This window comes from Stylophora pistillata, chromosome 1, assembly GCF_964205215.1.
Source record: "Stylophora pistillata chromosome 1, jaStyPist1.2, whole genome shotgun sequence".
Lineage (NCBI taxonomy): Eukaryota > Metazoa > Cnidaria > Anthozoa > Scleractinia > Pocilloporidae > Stylophora > Stylophora pistillata.
In genome coordinates this window covers 11627333-11654434 of record NC_142519.1, presented here as the reverse complement: position 1 = coordinate 11654434, position 27102 = coordinate 11627333, and the positions used below count along the sequence as shown (strand labels likewise).

General features: G+C 39.7%; 2 protein-coding genes across 4 annotated transcripts; both read right to left on the bottom strand.

Annotated features, from left to right (window-relative positions):
- Window positions 1-227: 227 nt before the first annotated feature.
- Window positions 228-14525, bottom strand: LOC111342388 (uncharacterized). 2 transcript variants are annotated; one of them, XM_022949460.2, is made up of 13 exons: window positions 14355-14525; window positions 12386-12667; window positions 11904-12094; window positions 11271-11504; window positions 10634-10866; window positions 9764-9963; window positions 8703-8871; window positions 7738-8571; window positions 6974-7075; window positions 6269-6565; window positions 5003-5151; window positions 2904-3584; window positions 228-2447 (listed from the first exon to the last, which is right to left on the bottom strand). In XM_022949460.2, exons 1-13 carry the CDS (start codon window positions 14427-14429, stop codon window positions 1089-1091), a joined length of 4806 nt encoding a protein of 1601 aa, XP_022805195.2. In that variant the 5' UTR covers window positions 14430-14525; the 3' UTR covers window positions 228-1088. The 2 variants fall into 2 exon arrangements, with proteins under 2 accessions (XP_022805195.2, XP_088593076.1); XM_088736950.1 differs by having other exon boundaries at window positions 5003-5148.
- Window positions 14526-18786: 4261 nt separating this feature from the next.
- LOC111342380 (T-complex protein 11-like protein 1) lies at window positions 18787-26887 on the bottom strand. Of its 2 annotated transcripts, none has more exons than XM_022949453.2 (8): window positions 26601-26887; window positions 24460-24580; window positions 23575-23795; window positions 23339-23475; window positions 21969-22177; window positions 21370-21551; window positions 20672-20838; window positions 18787-19204 (listed from the first exon to the last, which is right to left on the bottom strand). In XM_022949453.2, exons 1-8 carry the CDS (start codon window positions 26747-26749, stop codon window positions 18978-18980), a joined length of 1413 nt encoding a protein of 470 aa, XP_022805188.1. In that variant the 5' UTR covers window positions 26750-26887; the 3' UTR covers window positions 18787-18977. The 2 variants fall into 2 exon arrangements, with proteins under 2 accessions (XP_022805188.1, XP_088593062.1); XM_088736936.1 differs by having other exon boundaries at window positions 23575-23754; window positions 26601-26789.
- Window positions 26888-27102: the final 215 nt, after the last annotated feature.

The window sequence follows — 27102 nt, the reverse complement described above, 5'->3', positions numbered from 1 at the left end:
TGGGTGGTGAAGCCGCAACAACGGGCAAACAGTCCTACACTTTTGATATCGCCCAAATATTTTCTTGGAGATTTTACACTCATCCCCTCAATTTTTGCGCTCTTGGTTGGGAATATTAAACGCAGGCAATGCAATGACAGCTGGCTTTTCTTCAAAGACGCAAAATTCTCAACAGGAAACTCACTAGGCAAGTAAAGCGAGGACAGAATACACTCATCAATGCTATATTTCAGTTGTATTTCTGTTTATTTTGCAGAAATAGATTGGAAACTACATTCCATTTTAAGATCCCGGCTAAAAAATATATCATTTCCTTTTAACTTCAATTTTCAAAATAATCTTAAATAATGATTTTCCAGTGTCATGTGTAACTAAGAACCTTAATTAAATAGAAAAGACAAAAAATATTTCCACTAATTATGCAATGTTACCTTTTTACAATCAGCTATTTCATTCACTTTAAAAAGATGCACTGTACTTGTTGTTTGCCATACTCTTTTGTCTCTATTTGTCATTCCATAACATCTAGAAAGCAGGTTTCTCCTTGACTTCACAGATGAAAAACTTAACAAAGCTCAGTCAAAATCATACAGTCAAAAACCTTTCGAACCCTATTTTCGGACTGCTTCAGGTCTGGTCGGGTTTTAGTATATTACCATTGCACCTGTATATTCTCTATTAAATAATCGGTCCTATATAATTATAAATAATTTTACAACAAAACTAGCTTAAATAAATCATGAGATAATCAGCACCATTCCTGTTCATTCTATCAACATTCTTTCAAGAATGTTCTCCGATTTAATCAGCTATCTGATCTCTCATACACAACCACTGCAAGAACCCCGAGGCTGAGGATCGATATCAACCGGGTCACAAATCTTACTGTTGACGCATACCCTGTCGAAGAAAGGCAATTTGGCGCTCTATAATGCTTTCCTAAATGTAAAAAAAGTCGTGTAACTGACGTTCTTTAACTCGTGATATCCTAAATAAGTTTTTTCTCATCGACGGAGATAAATTTTTTTTCAGAAATCGTCCCCTCTAAACGCTAAAGGTGACATCCACCACAATGCCCCATAAGATAATTACGGCGGTTTAGGCGGAGGCTTTCTTCTGGGCGATCCAAAACTCTTCTTTTTCTTGTTAAAGCCAATCGGTACCTCCCAAACCTTTCTTGGTATGTGCGTATAATACGTGAAAACAAATGCTCTGGTAATGCCCTGTCCACAGCGAGTGTGTTTCAAGCTCTGCATTCGTTCCACGTTGTCTTCTCTTCGCTTCAACAGCAACGCTTTCCTTCTGGCGGCTGCCTGAGCAGATCGCATGCGCGCTAAAGCTTCCAATCTGCGAGCCATCTCGATGCGTCTCTGTTCCTCTCGAAGTCGTTCTTGCTCAGCTTCCTCTCGCCTGCGCTTTTCCTCTTCAGCCCGCTGGCGTTCTGCTTCTTCCCTGCGCAACCTTTCCTCTTCTTCCTGTCTCAACTTGGCTTCCTGTATCTCAGCTATTCGCCTCATCTGTTCACGATACTCCCGTTCTTCCTGCAGCCTCCTTAACTCTTCTTCTGCTTCGCGTATTTTTTCCTCTTCCAACATTCGTTCTTCCTCTTCCCTCTGAAGTTCAAGGAGCCTCTGTTCCTCAAGTCTTTGCTCTTCTTCCAAGCGCTCCAGTTCTTCTTTTCGTCGCCGAGCTTCTTCCATTTCCGCCATTCTCTTCTCGCGATTCATTTTTTGCTGCTCAAGTTCTTTCTCTCGCTCTTTTAACTCTTCTTCTCGTTTCTTCTTCTCTTCTCGTTTCCTCTGAACTTCAAGCCTTCTTCGCTCAGCCTCTGCTGCTCTTCGTAGCTCTCGTTCTTCACGAGCCTTTTTCTTTGCCTCTTTCAACTTTTCCAGCGCCTCTTGTTCCTGTTGTTTCGCTTCTTCCTCCTCCGCCAATCTTTTAATCTTTTCTCCTTCGATATTTCTCTGCTTCTCTTCTGCCTCCGCTTTGACTTTGGCTGCCTCTTCTTCGCGCTCTTTTAACAAACGCATTTCTTCCTCTTTCATTCTCTTCTCTTCTTCCTTCTTTTTCCGTTCCTCTTTCCTTTGGTCCGCTCTGATTTTAGCCAACTCCTTCTTTGTCAATTTTTTAGGTTTGGAAGGTGCATGCGCGTCTTTTTTGTCAGTTGGAACTTCTCGAGCAACTTGCGGCATTTCTAAGGTCTGCACAGACTCCTTCCTTGTTTTTGTATCATTAACAGCAGAAGCGCTACCACTTGACCGGTTATCAGTAGCTGACGTGACCTTACTCTGCTCCTGGATAAACTGACGTAGTTCATCGTCCATTCCATCTAACATATCTGGTGTGTTGAATGCTTCAAAATCTATGTTTTCAGGATCTATTGTGTTCTTGTCTTTTTTCTTCGTAGATTTCCCTTGTTTTCCGGATTTCTTCTTCGCATCGGCTTTCTAAATTATTTAAAAACAGAAAACAATTTATGTGATTCACGGTTTCCTATACTTAAGTTTAGCAAAAGATATTTTTTTGTGGCTTAAGATTGGACATTTTATGCCTCTAACAAAGCCAGCGAAGGGGCTTCTTATAACCATGTTCTCAGAAAAGAGCTTAGCCGCCTTGTTGGTTTACAATTGACTCGGTTAAATTTCTGCTGCAAGACAATTTATCGTAGCGTAGAGCTGCTAGGTATCTCATATGAAAGAGGTAAAATATTTTACCAAAAAAATGCGGGGACCATGCGTGCTGCACAATTCCATCAGCAACACACAGAACGAAAAATATCGTTCCAAAACATGTATCAGTTCGCACCAATTAGTAGCCAAGTCATTTTCCCGATATTAGGAATGAGGTTTGTAAAAAAAAGGGTTGCCTGGTTACGAGTAATTCTCATGACATCCATCACTCACCTTTTCTTTAAGTTTACTTGGTGTCTTATTTTTATTAACAAGTGCCGCCAAATCAGACAAATCGTTCTTTTTCTCTGCTACAGGCGGACTTGTTCTAGTGACCAGTCCTCCCGAAGAGGACTCGTTTCCTTCTCCTTCTTTTCCAATCCCCTCCAGCTCCAGTTTACCATCTCTAGGTGCATCATGTTTGTTGAACAAACTGCTGACTATCTGACGGCGGGCCTCTCTTTCTTCGTCTGTTGGTTCTTTCACCTCTTTCGCCTTATCTTCGCTATTTAATAAGTTCAATCCTGAATAATCAGGTTTCGATTCAGTCTTGTTTATGCCAGACAGCTTTTCACTGACGTTTGACGAGATGGGTTTAGATTGCTTATTTATTTTAGGTTTAATAGCTTCAGGTTTAGTTCGGCTTATCGGTTCTTTTTCCATACTCGAGAGGCTTGACTTTTCCACAGCTTTCTCTTCATTCTCTTTTTCCTCAGCCCCGGTCTCTGAGCTCCGAGGGCTTCGTGCAGATCTATCGCGAACTTGGGGCTCTTGCCCAGACTCAATGTAATTTCGCACGGCCTCTCCGATACTCACGGGAACACTTCTCTGTTCTTCTGTTACTGGGGACGATGGCCGTGACTTCTCTATGTCAATGGTTTCCTTATAGGGAGAGGGAGCTCGATCATCGTCCACCTGTTGAATAAACAATGAATAACGTAACTAGCAGCGAAGGCAAATCCCTCAAAAATTAAAACAAAGTATACTGGTATGGAGCAGGAGCCCATTACTTGGTGTTTTCACAGACAAATCTATTTTTAGTTTGCATTTGCCGCGAAATGGGATTCCCCACGGAATCCCCTTCGACCATTCACGATTAGCGCGTTGTTAATTTCCCAGGAAAAGATAGTCTAAAAATAAACCGTTCTGTGAAAATGCCGTAACATTGGAATAGAAAATAATAGTCTAAAAAAGATAGTCTAAAAATAAGAAAAGATAGTCTAAAAATAAACCGTTCTGTGAAAATGCCGTAACATTGGAATAGAAAATAATAGTCTAAAAAAGATAGTCTAAAAATAAGAAAAGATAGTCTAAAAATAAACCGTTCTGTGAAAATGCCGTAACAGGAATAGAAAATAGAAAAAAAAACAGGGGGTCAAAATTTTTCAAAGGAAGGGGGGGCTGGGTTCACGGTTACAAATTTCCGCTGGCCTTACGTGAGGAGGGTTATGCTGCTGTTCTACTCTGTGTATCCGCGAGCACTTATTCATACAACGCGAGGAATAGGCAGATGGAGTATCTAGCTCTGTCGTACTGAAAAAGATTTATGTAAGCAGATTCTTCGGATTCACGCGTTTTCATGACCTGAATTATAACGATTGTATGTTGTTGCTTTCTAAAAAGACAGAGTATCCCTCAATGGGAGAGGGGGAATCACGGTACTCCAGGGTCCCTCCCCCCCCCCCCGACTACGCCCCCGACAAAATATGATTTAAAAAGTCATTTGGCTTTTCCCATACAGATAAAGAGCTCGGGGAGTAGGCTTTCTTTACATCTAATAGATATTCGAAACTAAGACAGTCGATCTTATTTAAAAGGATGGCTTACAAATGACGTGTTTCTCGTCACTAATCTCATCCATTATACAACAGCTTTCGACTTTTTATCCTAAACTGTAGCCTAAGAGCCGAAATAAAAAAAACGCCGCAACTCATGGTACTCGCATTTCCATACTAAGGTGGACAAAATCTAACCTTGGCGGAAGACCAAATTTTATACTGTTTCGCCAATTAACTAAGCAATGACTTAAAGAAATGTATGGACATTCTTTTGGGTATCGTCAGTTCAGCCATCTGCAACATGACCAGCTCATCACTATAAAAGGTATTCGTCACTTGGAACGATTAAAAGCTTCACGCGCAAAAATTCTGTCAATTTTCTTTGAATCGCAAAGTTCTAATATATCAGTGAAAATTCAACCTGGGATGAACTGATCGTCCAGGAAAGACGTTTCTAAGAATTTGTCAAGGAAAATTATTCTTTTAAAAGTATGTCACTACCCACGACACAGTATTTTAGTAAGCAAACGGAAACAAACATGATATTAAAGTTACCTTTCCCGCTGGTTCCAATCTAGCTTCCGGTAAGAGTTCTTTGTGGAGTATTTGTTCAGCTTTGATCGGCGCGGGAGAACTGGAACGAGGCACTGCCGCTGGTGTGGATGCTGTTTTCTCTGGTGCATTCAGGAGGAACTCTTTTCCTTCTAAGAAATTTTAAGGGCAAAGAAAAACGTGAGAATTGATCACATATTTATAACGGTGGTGGTAAGAAAATAAAGAAACACGTTTACGTGAAAATTAGTAAATCAGTTTTACACTTTGAATTCCTAATGAAAAAACCCTGAGTGCATACTCTAAAGCACACGATATACTTTCTAAATCGTAATCGTTTTATTAACTTCGGCTGTCATAATGCCTTTGAGTATTGAGCTTTCACTAAAACTCTAAAAGAATGGAATTCCTCACCGATTATCATGAGAGATAATTGGGACTATTGTAGATTCCTTTCAAACCTCCGATTGGAATCATTATTTTACTCAATGATTTTGCATATCTGTGTTGTTTTAATTGAATATTCATGTTCTTGGTTACCTAAAGCGTTTCTGCATGCGCACGAACGGTGATCATTACCTTTCTTTATTCACATTGTTTTAACAGAAAAAGCAATGTCACCAAAATAAAACTTATACTCTGGTAATCTGGTGGAACTCTATTAGCCTTCCTAAATTTAGTTTCTTGCACCGGTTATCGTCCAATATGGATGTATAATTAATGTCATTCATCAAATCTTAAAGGCCTCCAACACAAAAGACACATATGGTGTGTGATGAGTTTATAAATCATTCCCCTCGAAATCCAGAAAGCGGATTTTTTTTTTACGTCGTTTTGAAAGATATGAACAACGATTGTGTAGAATTGAGTAAACCTCTTCGAGAACGTTCTAACCATTTACGTAGAATGAGTTTGAAGAAAGCAAAATCTGTGTAAAGAGATTGAGATATCAGCAAAATCTGTTTGTTCAGCTAACCGTACTCACCCTGGTTGTAAAAGTGCAAATTTACATTCAAACGAAACAATAAAATCCCCGAAAGTTCAGGACATAAATAAAATTTATCGACTACCACAATAACGAAAGCTTCTGTTGATGAAATACTCGACACAACTAAGTAGCAACCCCGAAAGCAGAAAAAATTAATAAGTAATGTAAATTCAGGGATAAATAAAGGCGTTTTTTTCTTTTTTTTATATCTTCATTGTTTTCAAAAACGGTTAAGCTTTTTTTAACAGCAGTCTGTTCTCAATAAAACTTAAACATCTTACCTCTAACATGGTTTGTCAAGTTAACATCCGGCGAGGAAGGTGCAGAGTCTTGAAAAACGGCGACACTTTCATTATGTATGACTGTGTCAGCGGTAGTTTGTTTCACCAGGTGCGAGGACTGGGCCACTACAGTTTCTGTTTCTTTGAGCTCCTGATTATCGATTATGGACGGCAAAGTCTCACTTTCATGTAGCTCCGGTGATGTGAGTACTGACGTCAAAGCCCCATCTGCGTGCACCTCTATTATTGGTGTTTCTTGCTGCTTCTCGTCGAGTTCTGTTGCATCCGTCAGAGTTTCTACTCGAAGGGCGAAGAAATAGCATTTTTGTGAGAATTACCACTAAATAGTTTTACAAACAAGCGAGGAAAGAGTTTATTCAGCCTTTCAATATAGGCACCCCTAACGATAAAAAAGCTGGTCCGGGTATGAAAAGCGACTGCACTCGCAGACTACTAACATTTTCTTATTTACTATCAAATGGCCTTTATACTTCCGCGTACTGACGAGATACATCCTACGTTCGATGTTCTTTTGCACGATACTCGAGAAAAAAACTACTTCATCGTGGTTTATACTGAAAAGGCTTGTACTGGGGATAAAGACGTCCAAATGGTTCTAGTCCAAAGAGTGATCAATCAGGTAATCAGGTAATCTAAAATTAAAATTTCTACCATGTTTAATTACATTAACAGAATCTGAGATACCTGGATGAGCGGCTCCTGAGTCCAAGCTTTCTTCCACGTTTACAGGTAGCGAAGAAGGACATTCCTCCATAAGGGGGACATCAAAGGTAGAAATAGCCAGCTCTGCAACAACAAAACAATTGATATATTTATTGTGTGAGTCAATTTTCAGTGGAGTGTGGAAATCCATTAACCATTAGCCATTTCTTTGGTTACTATTTACAGCTCTCTGAAGACAATGTGGAAAATTTGTGCCACTCCCCAACCAATCAGATGCAAAACTAAACCAATCACGACTGGGTAAACCGCATTTTTCCGCGTTTCATATCAGTGCCTTGGACACTTTTACCTCAAATTCTCATTGGCTCGTTGAAGTAGTTGCCTTTTTTTTGATTGGTTGTTGTTGTAACTTTGGGTCTGGACCCACGACACTCCTTCGATGATATTCCAAGATTTACTTGAGCTTCATTGAGTCACCTTCTTCTCTGCGCATTTTTCCCAATAAAAAAAATGTTTTGCGAGTGACTGAAATTTCTCTTAATGGTCTCTCTAATGAGCAATCACATTCCGTAAGTGACCCCTAAAGTTTCATGTTTTGGGTAGACCTGGAGGTTTCACTGATCTCTGTCATAACAACTAGATACAACGGATCTTGAAGGGGAACTTCCTATTACCAACGTGTCAACTTCTTTAAATCATCAAGTTGTGCAAAATCCTTTCGGTAGCTTTGTGAGTGAACTACACCGTATTCTACAAGGATCTAACAAAGCTTAAAAAAACCTCACCGCCTGTAATGCCAGCTTTCTCATCACTTTCAATTGTTTCATCGGGACCAATATATTCCCCTCGCTCAATGATACTAGGCCATTCCTCGTCAGCGGTTTCCTCTTCTAAAAGCAAATCTTCATTTACTCCTTCGACCATCGATTGTGACCGAACAATAGTCTCTGAAACCTGCGCCAAGTCAGCCTCACTTCCAAGAGTTGCTCTTGTTTCCGCGCCTTCCTGAGCAGTTTTTGCGCTGGATGTCCTTGTGTCGATATAAGCTCCATCTCGCATGTCTTCTTCTCCCGTAAGACCACTTTGCCGACTCCTTACAAGTCTCTCGCGCACGGAAGACGACGATTTCCTATCACCTTCTTCAGCAGCGGCTCTTATAGCATCTTGCCATTCCTCGCTGGCGTCGGAAGAAATAGCCGATGATCCTCGAGATCTAACCATTGTTTCACGTCGAGATTGCACTGAGGGCGAACGGGGTGATGGCGAAGCCAAGCGAGAAGCAACCGATGGACCTCTTAGGGGTGGAGAAGGGCTTTTCACAAGATTGTCACGGGCTGGTGATGACACTTCGGAACACGCAGTTTCTCTAGAAACTCGCCCCATTGGATGTCCGCCGCCATGATCAGCCATGTCGTCTCGTTCGATGAACAAATCATCTCTCATTCCAAGCCACGTCGGTGAAGCATCATCTCGGTCCATTTCAGCCAAATCTGGAGAGCTACCAATACATTCCACGTCACGTGACATTGCAGATTGACCCCTATTGTAATGCGATACGCTGGAGTAGCTTGCACTACGACTAGAGTGGAGACTGGAGCGGGTTATTCCGTTTGTTGTTCCTGTGAAAGAAGAGGTTCACTTTAGTCAAAGTAAGTCTTAAGGCAGAGCTCTCGTTTTCAAACAACAAAAGTACCTGCGCAACTTTTAAAGCAAGACCGAGACTTAGGCGAGTTCATTTAATCAGCCTTACCAGCACTAGATGCTCTCCCCTGTATGCCGACCTTCTCCTCTCTTCCACTCCGAGGAGATCCAGCACTCGATGGTCGACGAGAATGCTTCCCAGTTTCCGTTTGATCGACTGGCAACGCGGGTTCGTCTTCTTCCTCGATTACATTTGCTGTTCGGTTCCATTCCTCAATCTAAGATAAAAATAAAGACCAAGTTTGTAACATGTTATTACCTCACCTAAGGTTAAGGTAAGATTGCAGTTAATTAAATACTATATATATATATGAAGTTTATATATTTTGAACTGCGGTATTAGATACGTATGATGCATGATCCTCGCAGTAGAGAGCGCTATTTATGCAATAGCAAAAATCAGACCTTAAAAAAATCAGCCCTGTACGGGATTCGATCCACTGACCTCTGCGATACTAGTGCAGCGCTCTACCAATTGAGCAAACAAGCCATTACATTGTATCTGATTTATCATCACGGGTTTATTACGAATCAACTTAACGGCCTGCTCCCAGTTGGCTTGGTAGAGCGCTGCACTAGTATCGCAGAGGTCAGTGGTTCGAATCCCGTACAGGCCTGATTTTTTTCAGGTCTGATTTTCGCTATTACGTAAATAGCGCTCTCTACTGCGAGGATCATGCATCATACGTATTGCAATTAATGTTAGTGTATTTTCACACATTGCTTCAATGGCCTAAAAATCGCTTGAAACCTTCTACTCTTCTTGTATCCTTTGTATTATTTTACCTTGGGTAGAAACTTAGTCAAAGTACATGGAATAAAACAGTAGTTTTTGATTGGCACATTTCAATGGTGAGCGCGCTAGACTCTGGAAGAGAAATCCGGGTTCGTGCCCTTTTCGGTATCATTCTTTTAGGTTCTCACAGTACAACGACCCGGCAGGAAAACCGAGGAGGAGACATTCTCCTAAAACCTGGAAATAAGGGAAGGTGCGTTGAGATCCAAATGACTTGCAGCATCTACCGCTGTTTTGCAGAAGTTCACACGCCACTAAGAACTTTTCCCCCTTTCTCAAACCCATTTCCCTTTTTAAGTCTGTCAGTGTGGTACCTTTCCATCAGGACTCGCGGCTAAGCGTTGTGCCTTGGCCGCAAAGTCTGGCGTCGTTCCTCTGGATGAACCCAGCTGGAAAGGCGGCGAGGGACTGCGACTGAGCCTCAATCTGGGACTAGGACCTTGTCGATGATATCGACCAAAGCCTACGTCAGCATTTAAGATCTCGTCAAGATGGTTTGGCGTCGAGCCGAGAGCTAGTACAAAAAATTGTTTATTAGGAAGATGTAATTGAAGTGCAAAGTTTTATCAGAAGGTATCAGTTGAACTTGATGGCTTCCAATCATCCGCGATTTAGACAGAAAGTTGATATACTTTTGATATACTTTTAAAGGAGATGCACTGGGGGATTTTGGAAAAGATAGTAACGTTGGTAACTGTCAGTAGCTAATCAAGTTCCAGACGGATTTCTAAACGATCGCCAGAAAAATGAAAAGTATCACCAATAGTTTACAGTAACAGAACTAGACTCGATTTAACACATACATCATTTGTGATCAAACCAATCGCTTTTGATCTCGTTATTAAAGGAAAACGGAGAACGCACTAAAATTTGCCTCGCGACTAAAAGTTTGCAGACTTTACACGCTTAAGGCAAAAGGCACACTATACAATTTCTTAAATAAGATAACCAAGGCAATCTTTCTTTCATTTTCAATAAGCACAGACCAAAAAACAACAACGACGCTTATATATACAATTATTTATCGAAAATGCCTTCCCGCGATGGCATCTGAGTTTCTTACGATTCATTCTATTTAGTTGACCAATCAACTTTTCTTCATTCATTTTTACATTTTACGTTGCAGATTTAAGTCGAAGAGGTGCTCTAATTAGCTAGAAACAGTGTTCAAGTCTGCCACTGACCTCTCAGAAGAGGGGGTGGTTTACCACTTGTAATCCTGGGGTTGGCCCTCGGTGACTCCAGGGCGGGTGGGATGGGAGCTGTTTTGGGTCTTGATATCGAGTCTTGAGCTTCGTGGGAAGTAGAGCCAAAAGCCATACTCGGCATGGATGGCGAAAATGTAATGGCGCTGCCTCGATTTGTTCTTGGTGATTTGGGCGATGAAAAGTTGGCGATGTCTTCCAAAGTTTCACAACTAGAACGAGAGAATATTGTGGAAAGGAAGGTAAATATAAGGTAAACAACGACGGTAGTAGACCTACTAAGGCCATCACTTTTGTAGGGTACTGATCAGAACTTTGGTAATAGCACAAAGATCCTAAAAGGGTCTCTGAGATGCATAGCAACTGAAAAGTTTAGAGTCACCTCTTGCGGAAAGAAAATTCACCTAAAGGGTGCGAGAGAAGCCTAAGGGCGTGTTCCCTTGCAAATTAAGGCTTGAAATTCAGTTCCCTTTTTCTTAGCCTGAGAATGATAAAAGGTTTAGCAAGTGTGCCCTTGAAAAATTCATTTCAGGTACCCAAAAAATTCCAGCGAAGAAGCTTAAAAATCACCACTCCTCTTTATTCTACTTTACTTTTCAATTCTTGGAGTACTTACCCCTCCACCCCAATGTCTGGCATGTGATCGGAGGAAATAATTCTGTGTTCTAAGTGTTCCTTGTTGTGACTCCACCCAGCTGATTTGCCGTATTTGATGTAGTCTTGTATTATACCAGTTATCTCATCATCATCATCCAGAAATTGAGAGTAGTGAGATGTAGCGTTGGTAGAGTACGAAGTCCTTGTGGAAAATGGAGTTTGTGATCGAAATCTTCTGTGAGAATTATGGCCACTGAAAATACAAAGAAAACAGGTCTTGATTAAAGTGCAGTAAACCAAATATTTCTTTAAGTTTTAAGCTTTCAGTGTATTTCAAAACGTTGAGAGGATATTTTAAGGATTTTGAATTCCAGAACTTGGCAGTGAAGGCCTAGGAATGTTTAATCTTGAGAACAACTCTAGAATGCCGTGACTGGAAGTCATCTTCTTTACAGCTTCAAGTAATGGTAAAAATGTGTTGACAGACGGGTTGTTGACAGGCTCACTACTTTTTTGGTTTATTCTAAAGTTTTAAATGTTAATCTACCCTGAGCAAGTAATTATATTTTTTCAAAAAAATTGAGATGTCATTAGGAAGCTCTTTAAGATTATGAACAACAAATGTGTGTCATCTGACTTCTGTATTGCATACCTTGTTTTTTTAAGTTCTTCAAGGTAATAATCTGGATCAGCTCCTGGCTGAACATTTTTATCAGCTGTCAAGTTTTCTGAGTCAAGGTAGTGAAGAAATCTCAGGAAAGATGCCTTATCTCTCTTTGGTTGTTCTCCTTTTCCCGATGCTTCCTTTGAATAGTCTGATACTCCTTCCCAGGCTTCCTCTTCCTGTATAGATATAACAAAGTGATGTTTTATCATCTGAAGTCAGCTTTGAAAGAGATACTTTCATAGTCAAAAGATTTTATTCTAGCTCACAGAACTAGCACCTTTTTTTTGCAATTTTCAGGCAAACAAAGGCAAGCTTGAGGAGACTGCAAGGCACAAGTCATGTGCAACGAGAGGAGCATAAAAGGCCTGCTGGGCAGGCTAGATCCATTCCAACATCTGCCTGCTATACCTAATCACTCATCAACCAGATATCAGTGAATTTAAACTCACTAAATCTCATAATCTTACCTCTTTCCCAAACTCAAGCACAGAGTTAGTAAGATTTCCCATTGTTCTCAGTCTAAGGCCTGCCTCATAAACATTTTCCTTCTTAAAGTGGCTCTCTTCATAACCATGGTTACAAACCTCATCACTTGGAGTGAAAAGTAGAATTGCACCTTTACGAGTGACAAATGTCTTTGGGAGAGCAAGTTGTCCATCTTCCAACAAGAAGCTGCCACTTGATCTTGCTGATTTGTTACGAGACGATGTATGATTTATCAACTGAGGTAGTAGTGGCTCTACAGGGGACTGGTATCAACAACAATATTAATCAGCATGTATCAAAATAAAATCTTGTGCTGGGTCATTAAATAGATTATGAGAAAAATTTTCATCTATTTGTGAAGGACAAGAGACAACACTTATAAACTCTGAGTCTATTCCTCATCTCAAGGCACTCTGTTTTTTTCTTTATCCTGGGCTCAAGAAATATATCTTATTAACCAAGCGCGAGGGCTGTACTGGGAGAATATTGGCCCGAGGTCTTGACAGTACGGACCGAGCGCAGCGAGGTCTGCACAAAAAAGACCGAGGGCCGATATTCTTCCAGTACGGTCCCAAGCAAGCTTGGTTAATAAGAGATTTATTATACGACTGAAGTTCAAAGGGACACAGGTGCGGTACCATTTGGGACCATTCGGGACAGTGCCCGGTCCAATACTTAGAGAATATTGGACCGGCAATAGAGCATTTTGATTGGTTGATTTTAGTTATTGGCCCTCTGACTGCCCAAGTCGTGTAATAAAAGTGAGTAACACCTTAATTTAAAAGGACTTAACAGCTACTGACAATTCATCTGCTCAAAGACAAATCCCTAGAATGATTAGTGTTACATCCAAAATTAATCTTTTCAGTTACAGGTTATAGTTTATTACTTCAGACCACCTTTTGAATCTGGTTGGTTAAAAAAAAATTGGAAAAGTGTAATTTGATCAATCACAGACTGAGTAATGATTGAAAGAAGTACCACCAATCACAAAAAATGTTGATGGCACAGGAAACTAGCAGTGCTGATGAAATTTGCCACTCAATCACGCGTTACTTTCTAGATGCCTGATCTCAATTTTTATGTTAAGGTTTGTACACAGATTAGATTGTTAATTATGGCTTGTAACTCAGCTTGTAAAAGACAGAATGATTTTGCACAAATCACTTTTACTCAAGTGGAAATATGAGTACCAAGTAATTAGTCCACAGCTAATACAGTCCATGTACATGCTGTTTACTCTGGCTCTCTTTCTGGGATTAACAGTCGCGACATTTCATTCATTTCAGGACAGAGGGAAAATTAACTGAGCCGACCTAAAGTTTGCATTTGTTATCTTCCATCTCTCGTAATCCAAACATCGCTTATTAGAAGTTAAAAATAGTCGCCAACTAATTTCCTTAACCAGCTTTAAGGCTTACTTCCACCAGAGATATTTCCACAACACCCGTTTAATGTAATGTTCTTATTAAATCTGCACCCCTGACTTTAGAGGGGGTCTGGCTGTATATTTTCATCAGCGGTTCGTCTAACAATAATATTTTTATTCTCTTTAACCCTCTAAAAATAATAATGCTACTAGAGAACAGATTGCTTAAAGCAATTAAGAGAAACCTCCAACTCAGAAGAAGCAAGAACTTCACAGAAATTCAAAACATATCTATCTTTCAAGGTTTAACAAGTTATGCAAGACGGTGGTATTTCTTCCCGCTGACAAGCTCGCCGCAGCGATAAACTGCTTTAAACTAGCCCTTTACTTTACCATGGCTTTTCTATTAAGTCGATCTATCAATATTTCTTTCTAAATCGAGCTTCCAATATTTTCAAGGCTCTAGTCGCCGACATAGCGATCTTTTGTCTTTAGTGAATTCATGCATTTGCAGTGAAATACGAATCACAATAAACACAAACCCCGAGTGAACAAAAGGAAAAGAGCAGTTCATGTCTCACCGCTTGATCCGAGTACGTTTCGCATTGTAGATCGCCATCCCAACTAGCTTTCCCTCGAGCTAGTGGCGAAAACATCTAACGCAAGGCAAAAAATACGACGCTAAAACGTTCTAGGACACATTCATCGAACCGCATCACGCCATCTTGACCCATCGTCTTGTGAAGTGGGTTCACGAAACACCATGTGGTCACCATGCCAATATGCAAATATGACAAAGGTCAAATGAAAAAAGTTAATTTTCATATGTTGGGCTATTAGCCGCTTCAATATGGGCTATTCCGTAATACAATGAAAACTATAAAATGGGGCTTGAAATCACTTCTTGTGGAGCGGTTATCTTTCATCCAATTTTTGTCATTTCAGGCGACCGTCAATTTAGAGCAATCAGGACCACCTGAATATTTCACTCTCACTTTTTGAAAAAAAATCACCTCAATTTGGGAAAACTTCGATTACGTGGAACTGAGGACGTAAGAGACTGACGGGGGTCACTACGATCAATGTCAGGGCTCGACACTAATTTTTCAACGTACTAACCAAGTGGCTAGTGACACTGATCTTAGATGTTACGACAATTTCAGTCTGTTTACTAGCCAAACTGGCTAGTGTAAATTGAAAACCACTAGCCAAAACTGAATTTCTACTAAATAATTTGGATATATCAACAAAGTTAAAATGGTAACTTGGCCACCGTAACGATTACAAAAGCTGACGTTTCGAGCGTTAGCCCTTCGTCGGAACGAATAGGAAATTCTACTAGTCTGTGGCTAGTGGAATTTCTACTAGACTGTGGCTAGTGGAATTTCCACTAGTCTGTGGCTAGTGGGCTACCGTTAGTGTCGAGCCCTGAATGTATCTCTTCCCTTCCCATAACCCAGCAACAGTCATCTGTTGTTTGACGAGTATCTCGCGGGCTTCTTGCCAAGTCCGCTGAGTCGAGCGGGCAAGCGAAGCGTTCCGGTGGCAGCCATTAGACGGGTCTCACACGTCCCAGTACCCTCGCAGATCTCCCACGGGTTCACTTTGCTCACTAGCTCAACTCGAGAATCTCTAGAGATCATCGTGCGGCAGCGCTATACAAAATCTGCCAGTAGTGATATAAGCTCCATGTAGTCCGTAGATTCACGGCCCTAAGGGATCTATTTGTACCATGGAAAGGGGGGTGGTTGGAGGACTTTTGGGGGGGGCATACATGGTTCTCCGTAGGGGGAACAGAGCGGGGAGATCAGTTATCCCTAACAGAGTATAAAGTGGGAATTATAGAACATTAGGGACCTTAAGAAACCACGACGGCGACGGAAACGAGGACGTGGAAAAACAAGAGATCTAATTGGCAGAACAATAGCTCAGCACGTGCGTTTTGAAACTTTGTATATTTCTTAGCCGTCCTATGCAAAACAACAACATGAAATCGCCAAAATTTGCGTCGTCTGCGAACTGATAGTGTGATAGTGGTAGCTATCAAAGATATCTTACCGCAACAGATAAACGGTTTAAGCTCCAACCCACCAATCCAACTAAAGTATTTTCACTTTTAAATAAACTAGACAAGTCAAAGGCAACAGGCCTTGACAAAATATCTGCTAGGCTTATCAGGGAATGTGCTGATCTCATTTGTGTGCCGATATGTGATATTTTCAATCAATCTATTAGCCAAGGGACGTTCCCAGACGACTGGAAATATGCAAGGATTACCCCTCTTTATAAACAGGGTGACCGCGGGGATGCTAACAATTACCGCCCAATATCGGTGATTCCAATAATGGCGAAGGTATTTGAAAGGATAGTTTATGAACAGTTATATGCCTATTTGGAAGAGCACGATATTTTATGTCAAAACCAATCAGGGTTTCGTGCTAATCATTCAACTGTAACAGCTTTGTTGGAAGCGACAGATTCTTGGGCATATAATATTGATAACGAGAAAATCAATGGAGTCATTTTTCTAGATTTGAAAAAAGCTTTTGACACTGTTGATCATCAGATCCTTCTATCGAAACTAAACTATTATGGTATACATGGAAAATCTTTCGGATGGTTTCAGTCATATTTGGAAAACCGAACACAAAAATGCTCTGTCAACGGGTCGCTATCCAGTAGCTACTCGTTGACTTGCGGCGTCCCTCAAGGGACCATCCTCGGTCCATTATTGTTCTTATTATATATCAACGATCTTCCAAATTGCTTATCAAATTGTAAACCGAGAATGTATGCCGATGACACGCACCTCACATATGCGGGAAGCAATCTTGAGAACGTTCAGTTTTGTCTAAATGAAGACCTAGAAAACGTCTTCAACTGGCTACAAGCGAACAAACTCACGTTGAACATGACTAAAACCGAATTCATGCTAATAGGGTCGAGGCAGAGACTGAATACTCTCACAGCTTCACCAACAATTAGAATGAACAATACTCAAGTGAGCCAGGTTTCAGCTACAAAATCGCTTGGTGTAATAATAGACGATAAACTCGATTGGCATAGTCACATCGAAAAACTAACGAAAAAGATCGCCTCTGGTATCGGGGCCCTAAAGCGAATTAGGCACCTGATCCCAGCATCAACCTTACATCTCATCTACCAAGCTTTAATAAAACCTCACTTTGATTACTGTGACATTGTTTGGGGTAGCTGTGGGAAAACGCTACGAGACAAACTGCAGAAATTGCAGAATAGAGCAGCCCGTGTGTTGACGTTCTCTAACTATGATGCTGATGCAACTGAGCTACTCGAGTTTTTAGGGTGGAAAAATCTTGCACGCCAGCAGGAAATCCATAAAGCCACCATGATGTTTAGATGTCTGCACGGGCTAGCTCCAAGGTATCTATATTCAAAGTTTACGTGGCGTGACTCTGCTTATGACCTCAGGGACTATGAAAATAAGCTTAATGTTCCACTACCGCGCACTAATTATTACAGAAAAAGCTTTAGCTACAATGGCGCCACATTATGGAACAGTTTACCACGCGATATAAGGAACACAGAGTCTCTGGGGTTATTTAAACGTAAGATCAATGACATTTTTAAAGTCTAACGCACGGCATTCACGGAAAACAGCTTTAGTGTTATAGTATGTAGTTTTAATTTTAAATATCTTAGCGTATGTGATATGTATTTTTATAGGCTGATGAATTGATCGTGTCTAAATAAAGATTACAATACAATACAATACAATACTGAAACCGCGACGGCAAATTATTTTAATTTCTATTTGGAACTCAACGGCTACTTTATACGTCATGCTGAAGTTGAGCTGTGTCGCTGTATGCCGGAGACGGTAAGCTCCTGCAGCCATTTTTGAAATTCTAACTAAGAGTAGAAATTCATTTTTAATCGAAGTCTTCCTTGGCGTCGCCGTCGTGGTTTCTTAAGGTCCCTATTGACTCAGTGCCAATGAGAGGGATTATTAGAATACTACAGCCTAAGGGGAATCAGTTAAGTTTTATGGTGACACAACCAAAATCCTCCCTCCACGATAAATACTAACCGGGTCCTAAACTTACTATGGTTAAGACGGTATCACAACTAGAACATGCTTTGAGTATTAAAGTAACCATGCTTCTTGTTATCAGTGTTAATATTCCTATAAAGGCTGAAAGTTTCTAAAGAAACAGTTTGGGGCTGCGTCGGTGGGGGTAACGAAATCATTTGAATATATCAACAAAGTTGAAATGGTAAATTGGCCACCTTTACGTGTTTTTCTCGTTGCCATGTTCCCACCAATCACGTAGCTCCTTTTTCTGCCTTTAAAAGCACACACAACCCACAATTCCCCTATTCGCTCCGACGAAGGGCTAACGCTCGAAACATCAGCTTTTATAATCCCATTTCAACTTTGTTGATATATTCAAATTATATCAATATTCCTATAACACGGGACTCGACAAATACCACAAGGCCTCCCTGAACGTGTAACCTCTTCACACACTTTTTATTTAGTCTGTCATACTTTATATCACTATCACATGAGACTTCGAAATCGTTAAAATTATCTAAAACTTTGTAAACTACTTCCAGTGGTGAGTGTCATTTCTCTCCGCTGATATTCTTACAAACGTACAAACGTAACATACGCTGCAGAAAATCGAATCTAAAGGAAAGATAAAATCATCCTTACAAAGACACTCGAGAAAAAGGCGCACCTTTTAAGACACATCAAAAAACTCGTGTGAGCACAGTGAATCATTCATTTAACAAGCACGTAGCTTGGATAATGTAATTATGTTCAAGATTTTTTTTCCTTAACACAAAAGGCTGAGTAAAGCGCCAAGGAAATGCTCAAGAAATCCTTTGTAATAAGTAGTCAAAGAAAATTGCAAAAAGCAAACATGAAAGAGTCAATGAGGAAATTCATCTCAACAGATGTGCAACGCATGCTTTAAAAACTGATTTGAATTGATTCAAATTCATTTTCCCACGTCTCTAATCCAATTCTTTTTTTACGAACAGTTGATAATTATATGATATATAAGATAACCTGGACTAATTTTATATTAGATTTTACAAAATAACTCATATGGCTTTTTTTTCTTTTTTTCATTTTTTCCTTTTTGCTTCTTCTATGACAACTTTATTTCAATTAAGTATATCTGAAGATGCCACGTGACTATCATAACTCACTGTCAAGAGCCTTTTATCTCAGTTAGAAGATCCTCATAAAATGGAGCAAAGACAGCCAAGTTGTGTCCAACTACACGAGAAAACCTGCCGGTAATCTCAGATAGTTCAGTGTTCACACTTGTTAAACCCTGAGGGATAACTGGGTGGGTGGATTGGCCACCCTCTCTGCTTCCCTTTTGAAGAAATCGTCTCTTTATGCTGTTGAACATGAAGTCGTATGCACGAGTGGCTGTGCAAAAATAATAAAAAGAAAAACGTATCAGAATCAAATCAAAACTTAAAATGTGAAGTTTCAAGGGCAAGTTGAGCCGAACTATGTTTGAGGGAAAGTCCTGCATTTTCTGGAATCAGCAATATTTACAGCGTATAAGGTGGCTCGTACCAGTTTCCTCGCGTGGGAAACAGGTTACTCTTGCGTGACGCGCGCGAGGGAAACGTGCGAAAGAAGCGCGAGATCAAAAGATGAAAATTCAAAACAAAGATGGCGGCGCGTGGAATTTTTTTCTACTTTTGTGAGAAGTTTACCAAAGAGCTTGTATTTGATGTGTTGAGCGACCACTTTGAATGCAGGAGATAGAAACTAAGATAACGAAGACGATTTTCGGAGAAGTAAAGGTTGCTTCACTTCACATTTAAAAGAAATATTCAACCGATATGAAATCTTGTGACGGCGAAAAAAGAAGAACTCAAGTGAAGGATAATCTACCTGAAGTGGAAGAAGACTTTGAAACTTCAAGGAAATAATATGATATAGCCAGAAGTCATGTGTAGGATTTTTAATATGAGCTCGGGAGGCTGTCTTTGACGGCTGTTTAATGATTTTCTTAGCAGTAAACGTCTGTAATCATCAGATCGTAGGTGCTCGCGCGAGCAAACGCAATTGTCAGCGGTAGCTAAAACAGATCATGAGCAAATGTCGATCTTATAGAATCCAGATTTTTAAATGCGCGAGAAGGCGCGTGGAAATTGCTAAACTCACGAAAGCTATTGCATGAAAACAAGTCCGGTGACCCCTTCTTTTTATTGTTCCAATATGATAATAACGTCGAAAGGAATCATCAGAAAAAAAACTAGAAAATTATATGGAAGGAAATTTGCGATGTGTGAAAATTGCCCTTTTGTAGATTTTCTGAAATTCCGCTCCGTATAATTTTTTAAAAATCTTTGTGTATTTTCCTTTTCAAGTGCCCAAAGCAATCACTGAAAAAAATCAGGGGGTCACCGGGTTAGTTTTCGAATTATTTAAGCCACAAGCTAAAAAATGCGTCTGAATAAGCCTATGAAAGCGTTGCCATGGAAACTGCTAGTGACGAAATGACACTTATTTTTGGATAACCAATGATTATGTAATTCAACCCCGTAAAAGTGTTCAACTGGCCTTAGTCAGTCTTTCTGTTGTATTCTTTCAAAGTTACAAACCATCAAAAAGATGAAAACCGGTACGAGCCACCTTAACTATGTTATTATTACCTTAACTATTAACTATGTTCCGACCAAGCAATCTCAGAAAGAATTTCAGAGTTCAACCCAGAAACAATAGGACCACGAAGACCACTCCCTGTAAAACGGGCCCGGCTTCGCCCAAAAACGGCCGGGACGAATCCATGGTAAGTTAAATTGGTAAGATGGCAAATTGAAATGGGGTTAATGGTGGTGACACTGAGTGAAACGAGAGGCACCAATCTGGCGTACTTACAGATCAAATGAAACACTGTGTGGTCTGCTGATGTGATTCCTTCTGTTTGTCCTTTCAGCAGGTCCTTTTGTTGTGAAGAGAGTTGCTTCAGTCCCCTTTCTTGTAGTAGCTTTTCAGTTTCACGTACGGTCTGTTCATACACTCCAGGGAGAGCAGAAGGGAAATCACTGTAGCAATAGAAGGGACATAACGGGTCACAAGTTTTTCTTGACAAGTTGACGATGAAGATTTATATTTGTTGGTCTTTCCACGAGTGTGGTACAAAGAAAATCCAAGTGCTCTTGAAGGATTGAACCTACAGGGTTCGTGCAGGAATTTCAGAGTTAAATTTAAGGATTTTTTAAGGAGTATTTAAGGACTTAAATTTGACTTTCAAGTAGTTTTAAAGGAGTTTAAGGAGTAGCACGAACCCTGAACCTAAGACCATGGAAATCCGCGCTATATTCTACCACGGAGCTAGAGAGAATTGGAGGGCTAGGCCTTTTAAAAAGTTCATGTGTGACCTGCGTCTTCTACATTCTGTTCAGAGCAGCAATGTAGAAAGCTTCGTTTGGTTAAATACCGTAAGAAAGACAATAATTTTGAGCTCGGTGATGGAAAAAAGAAAGACCTTTGTTTGTCTTGTCACGAGCGTGGGACGAAGAACTAGGAGACAGTTTTAACTGATTATTGCGAGAAATGCACCAATTTCGTCTTACCCTTCAGGTACTCCATCCAAGAGAATGTACAGCACTTCCTTAAGGGTGGCCAAATATGCCGCATCTGAAGCTAACTGCTGACCTATAGTGTTCAGGGTCACCAGTAGCACAGCTGCAATAAGAGTGGTTCGACGAACACTCCACCTCATCTCAGCCAATCGGAATTCATCCATAATCAAGGTCTGTAAAAAGAAAACAAACAAACTAACAATCAAAAATAAGGAACTTAAGCACGGACGTTTTTTGAGACGTGGAAGTCAAACCTCTGACATTCTGCGCTCCGATGCATTACCACTGAACCACTGAAAGACTCTTCGGTGAGTTCGCTCATTACTGGGTCCATTAGTGACGCGAGTCATGCAAACAACTAGGATCTGCATGTGGAGAGTGACTGCGGGTAAATTGAATAAGAAGGATGGGAATTTTTTTTCAGCTCGGTAATGAAATAAACAGAGATGTTTGCCATCTCTCTTACTCTATTTACTCACACGACATTTGCCACAAACTGCTGCTCCAAGCAGTATGCAAGGACACTTGGGGATGGAAGGGAGAATGAAAAAAACTTTGAAGCAGGACGTTAAGAAATTCGTGTTAATTACCTCTGGAAATGGCCAGCCTGCCTCCCCAAAGATTATTCCTAAATATCCATGCACTAACACATCAATCAAATCAGCATCTTGTAGTTTCTGCAGTGTAAAGTCTGTGGTGTCAACTGCTTCTGCAGAGACTTGTGCAGCAGCCCTGACACCAACTCCTGTGGCTACTTGTGCCCCTCGTTTGAGCCAAACTTTAGTTGACATAAGACCACCTGGAGAAAGGCAAACCTTTGTCAAATCTAGCAATTCAGTCCTGAAAAACCGTGCCACCTTGGACTGATGGAAACTCTACGGGGAGGTCAGTACATGCACTAAAGGAGCAAAGTCACAGTTTTCTAAAATTTGAAATACTTAAACCTTAAATTTTAATTTTCTAACATTTGGTGTGTATCAGTTTCAATTAATAGTCTCTGTCCTCCATCATCTCAGTTTAATTCCTTTATTAATTGTTATGTTAAGTTACAAAATTTTTATTAGTTCCTTTAGTTTTTAAAATAGGTAGGGGCAAGATTCCCGTAGAAGCCAAAAATGTTCCTAACTGGAAATTTGAACTGCCAGCTAAAATCGAATTTCTTGAGAGTTACAGTTGAATTTTGAAAACCAAAGAAACCCTTCTTGAAGTTATGAAGACATAATAATTCTTGTTAATTACCACAATTTATTACACGACTCGGGCAGTCAGAGGGCCAATAACTAAAATCAACCAATCAAAATGCTCTATTGCCAGTCAATATTCTCTCAGTATTGTACCGGGCACTGTCCCAAATGGTCCCAAACGATACCGCACTTGTGTCCCTTTGAACTTCAGTCGTATAATAAATCTCTTATTAACCAAACTTGCTCGAGACCATACTGGAAGAATATCGGCCCTTGGTCTTTTTTGTACAGACCTCGCTGCGCTCGGTGCATACTGTCACAGACCTCAGGCCGATATTTTCCCAGTACAGCCCTCGCGCTTGGTTAATAAGATATATGTAATCTCTGAGAAAATAAGAGAGTGAGATACTGTAACAATACATTTCTAGAGACTGCACAACCTGTTTTGGGTACAATGAATATATGAAAGTTCATATATTTTGAACTGCGGTTATTCATTGTATCTGTTTTATCATCACAGGTTTATTACGAATCAACTTAACGGCCTGCTCCCAGTTGGCTTGTTAGCTCAATTGGTAGAGCGCTGCACTAGTATCACAGAGGTCAGTGGTTCGAATCCCGTACAGGCCTGATTTTTTTCAGGTCTGATTTTCGCTATTACATAAATAGCACTATCTACTGCGAGGATCATGCATCATACGCACCACCTGTTTTGTCTAAAGTTTTTGCAACTTTATGCATTCAATAATTTGTGATACAATGAGCGATTTAACTACCTGGATTGGATTGAAGATAATCTTTAAACTTTTTCCTTTCGTACTCTACTGACTGCTGCATAAGATGAGGTTTGATCGTCTGTAGCTGAAAGTTGGCCATATCAACCTTCATTGCATCTATCAAGCTAAACACCTCCCTGAATGCAAATGGAAAATAATAATAACATAAAAGTTCAAACTCATGTCTTTTGTTTAATCATGTTCTTATTTAAACTACCAACTTTTTATCAGCTCACCTGAACAGATCCACAATATCTTCATTGAGTAAGATCTTTTTGGCCTGTTCATCTCTTGCTGGAGCACACATTTTGCTGAGGAAACCAACAATAGACTGTGCAAGTTTGGAGATGTCCAGAATGCCATGATCAGCCTGTTGCTTTATAAGATCTAGGTCCAACATTTCATTGATGTGTGTTCTGAGTGAATTTTGATATGGAAGAAGCAATGAAAGCATGTTCTATGAAAACAAGAGGACATAATTATGTGTGTGATGTTAAGACAAATTTACCACATGTTTAAGTCAAGTTCTTCAAAAAGTTATGCCCTCCCCCTCTACATACCAAATAGTACATTTAGAACTACACTCTAGTACATTATGCACTAACAAGATGTGAGAGTCCTGAGAAGGAATGAGGTGCTCTAAATCTTTTTTAAAAAACAGAACCATTCTGAAGCCCTTCACACTACCATTCTTACTGACTTAGTAGAGTTTCCCCTTTCCTACCTAACAGTTTAGACTAAAGTTATTGTTTAAGTATTATCAGTGAGTCTAAGTTCAGCTCCAACAGAGAGCTTGAAGACTTGAAACATCAGCTTAAAAACATCTTAATGATGGACAATTTATGTTATCATAATGACCAGCTCCTAGTCGGCTTGTTTGCTCAGTTGGTAGAGCACTTCACCAGTATTGTAGAGGTTATGGGTTCAAATCCTGTACAGGCTTGAATTTTTTTCAGGCCTTATTTTCACTACTACTCAAGTCGTATTCATAACTGCAAAGATTGCTTTGATATTCATTTCTTAACCCACAGTTCACATATGGGATTTTCATATATTCAAAATCAGTTAAGAAAACCAAATTATCTGACTTCAGCTGTAGTCATTGATCAGATATAGTTCACCTCCTTAAGTTCTTGTAATAGAGATAATGCTTGATTGAAGACAGGGGGCTTCTGATTGAGTTCTTCCCGAAGTTTATCCCAAAATGCCTTGTGAACAACATCCCTGACTTGTTTTTCCAGTCTAGAAAGAATTAAAGTATATGTTGAAACAACCACCATAGTTTTGAATCACTCATGACCTTTAGAATATTTACTAGATAATGAATTGATGTTACAGGAAAAAGTTACAGGTTAATTATTTCGTTTGGGAGTAAAAATGGTTAAGCAATCAAACTGAACACATTACGGCAAACAGAGTCAGGTACTGCTCAAATAACACTAAGAATCTAAAATACATTTAGAAGGATGAGATGGTGTCTCTAATAATGGTAGCATGGTGGCCTTATAATAAGGGTGCTTGGGTCTCGAACAAAGAGATTGTCCTCTCTCTGGTACTTTTTATTACTCTCACAGCCTTTCTTTCTTCCCTGAGGAATAATAGGCAATACCAAAGAATGCTTGGAGATTACCTGCACTCCACTAACATCCCTCAAGGGGAAGGAGACATATATCTTATTAACCAAGCACGAGAGCCAATATTCTTCCAGTATGGTCCCAAGCAAGCTTGGTTAATAAGAGATTTATTATAGGACTGAAGTTCAAAGGGACACAAGTGTGGTATAATTCAGGACCATTCGGGACAGTGCCTGGTACAATATTGAGAGAATATTGACCGGCAGTAGAGCATTTTGATTGGTTGATTTTAGTCATTGGCCCTCTGACTGCCTGAGCCGCGTAATAAATTCTCATATTCAATAAGTCTTAGTGAGAGAAACCTGGAGGAAGCATCAACAACTACATGTTCTTTCATAAAAACTATGAATAAAACTTCCTTTTCAAAATAAGTCCTTTTTCTTTTGGCTGAAATACTCATTAGTTATCAAACAAGGCAAGAATGTTTATCAACCAATAATTCACTAAGTCGACTTTTTCACATTTTAGAGATCAAACACTCTCTTTTTCCCTGATAATAATTCACGGATGATGTTACTTTCATATGAGAGACCGTCAACACTGAAGTCCTGGCAGCAACAAAATGGAAGTCCTTATCATACATCTACAAAAAAGGGAATGCAACTATATCTTATGAGGCATTTTACAATAGAGCTCTGGCTGGTATAAGCTCTCTATTAAACACTCTCTTTTGAGAAATCTAAGGGACAGTCTGAAACCATACGTGCAACACCCTAAAAGTGACTTCCGTCGATCTTCCTTCTCTCACCACGCATCTATTCTATGGAACAACTCACCCATGTACTTAAAGAGCAAACCGAACACTGTTTCTTTTAAATCTGCTCTTAAAGCAAAATCCGACATTTTAGTTAAAATAACATTTAAATGGTTTACAAGGAATAAATAGACATTGTAAACTACATATATTAATGTTATTTTACTATTTTTACTTATTTTATTTATATTTAACATTATAGTCAATTAATAGTAAATTATCTTACTAGGTATTACATCTTTTCTTACTTACCATCAATTCACAAGTTTGTTATTATTATTATTTAAATTTTGTAGATACACTTTAGTTTGTAGGTCCACATCAGCTTTTTAGCTGCCTTTTATCGACCTTCGTGACAAATAAAGTATGTATGTATGTACTATGTATAAAAACGTGTCAAATATGTCAACTGTGCTCAGAATAGAAAAATTATCTCCTTTATCGTTCGCGTCGCTTTACCTACTTTTGACTCTTTGAAAATAATAGCTGCTCTTCGATCTTATAAGAAATAAAATTCTTTGGGAAATTTCGCATGAAATGTTAAACATAACTCATAATACTAGGAAAATTACAACTAACAAATGCACTACGAGATGATCTCCTTATCCTCAGTGGGTAAATAAGCCGCTAATTTTAAGATGAAAAACATTTCGCGAAAATATAACTTCTCAGTGGAAACCATGATTTCGTCTTCACCAACTAAATACGCTTTGATCCTCACGAATTTTTAATTTTCCATGTAAACAAAAACGCGCGCGCCTTATCGTTCTTGCTTTTTCACGATGCAATGATGACCAATATAGAAAAATGAAAAGGTAAATCTCTTACTTAGGCCACGCTCCAATAGAGTTATCAAATTAATAACAGATCTTACGAGTTTTGAGGAAGTTCCGTCTGAATTTTGAACGAACCATCCATTAGCAATTCGTGTGCTAAAGCCATATGTGACACAATCTTGGCAGTCTTCTGTTGACTGTCCTCTGAACTGTCAGAAGCGTTCGCACCATCCTGAGGACCATCCATGTCTTCCTCTTATTCGTACACTTCTATTCCTTTCAAAATACTTACGATCTTACGTGTATCAGCTGAAAAGAGTATACGCCGCTGAATTTCACCAATAAAAGTCAAAACAATAAACATATCATTTCTGTCCTCATTCCTTCGTTTCCATCGAGTAACCGAAAGACACTGGGAACTAGTTTTGGAGGTAAGTTAGTACTTTATGTAAGCTTCATATGACAGGTCGACCGTTTTCATTCATGCGGCTGTCCGGGATAACCTACCTGTACGTTCTGTTGACTCACACGGTGGATAACACTACGAAGGGGAGCTCCTCGTTGTCTATCTTTATAGTTAAGAGGGTTTTCTTGAACAAA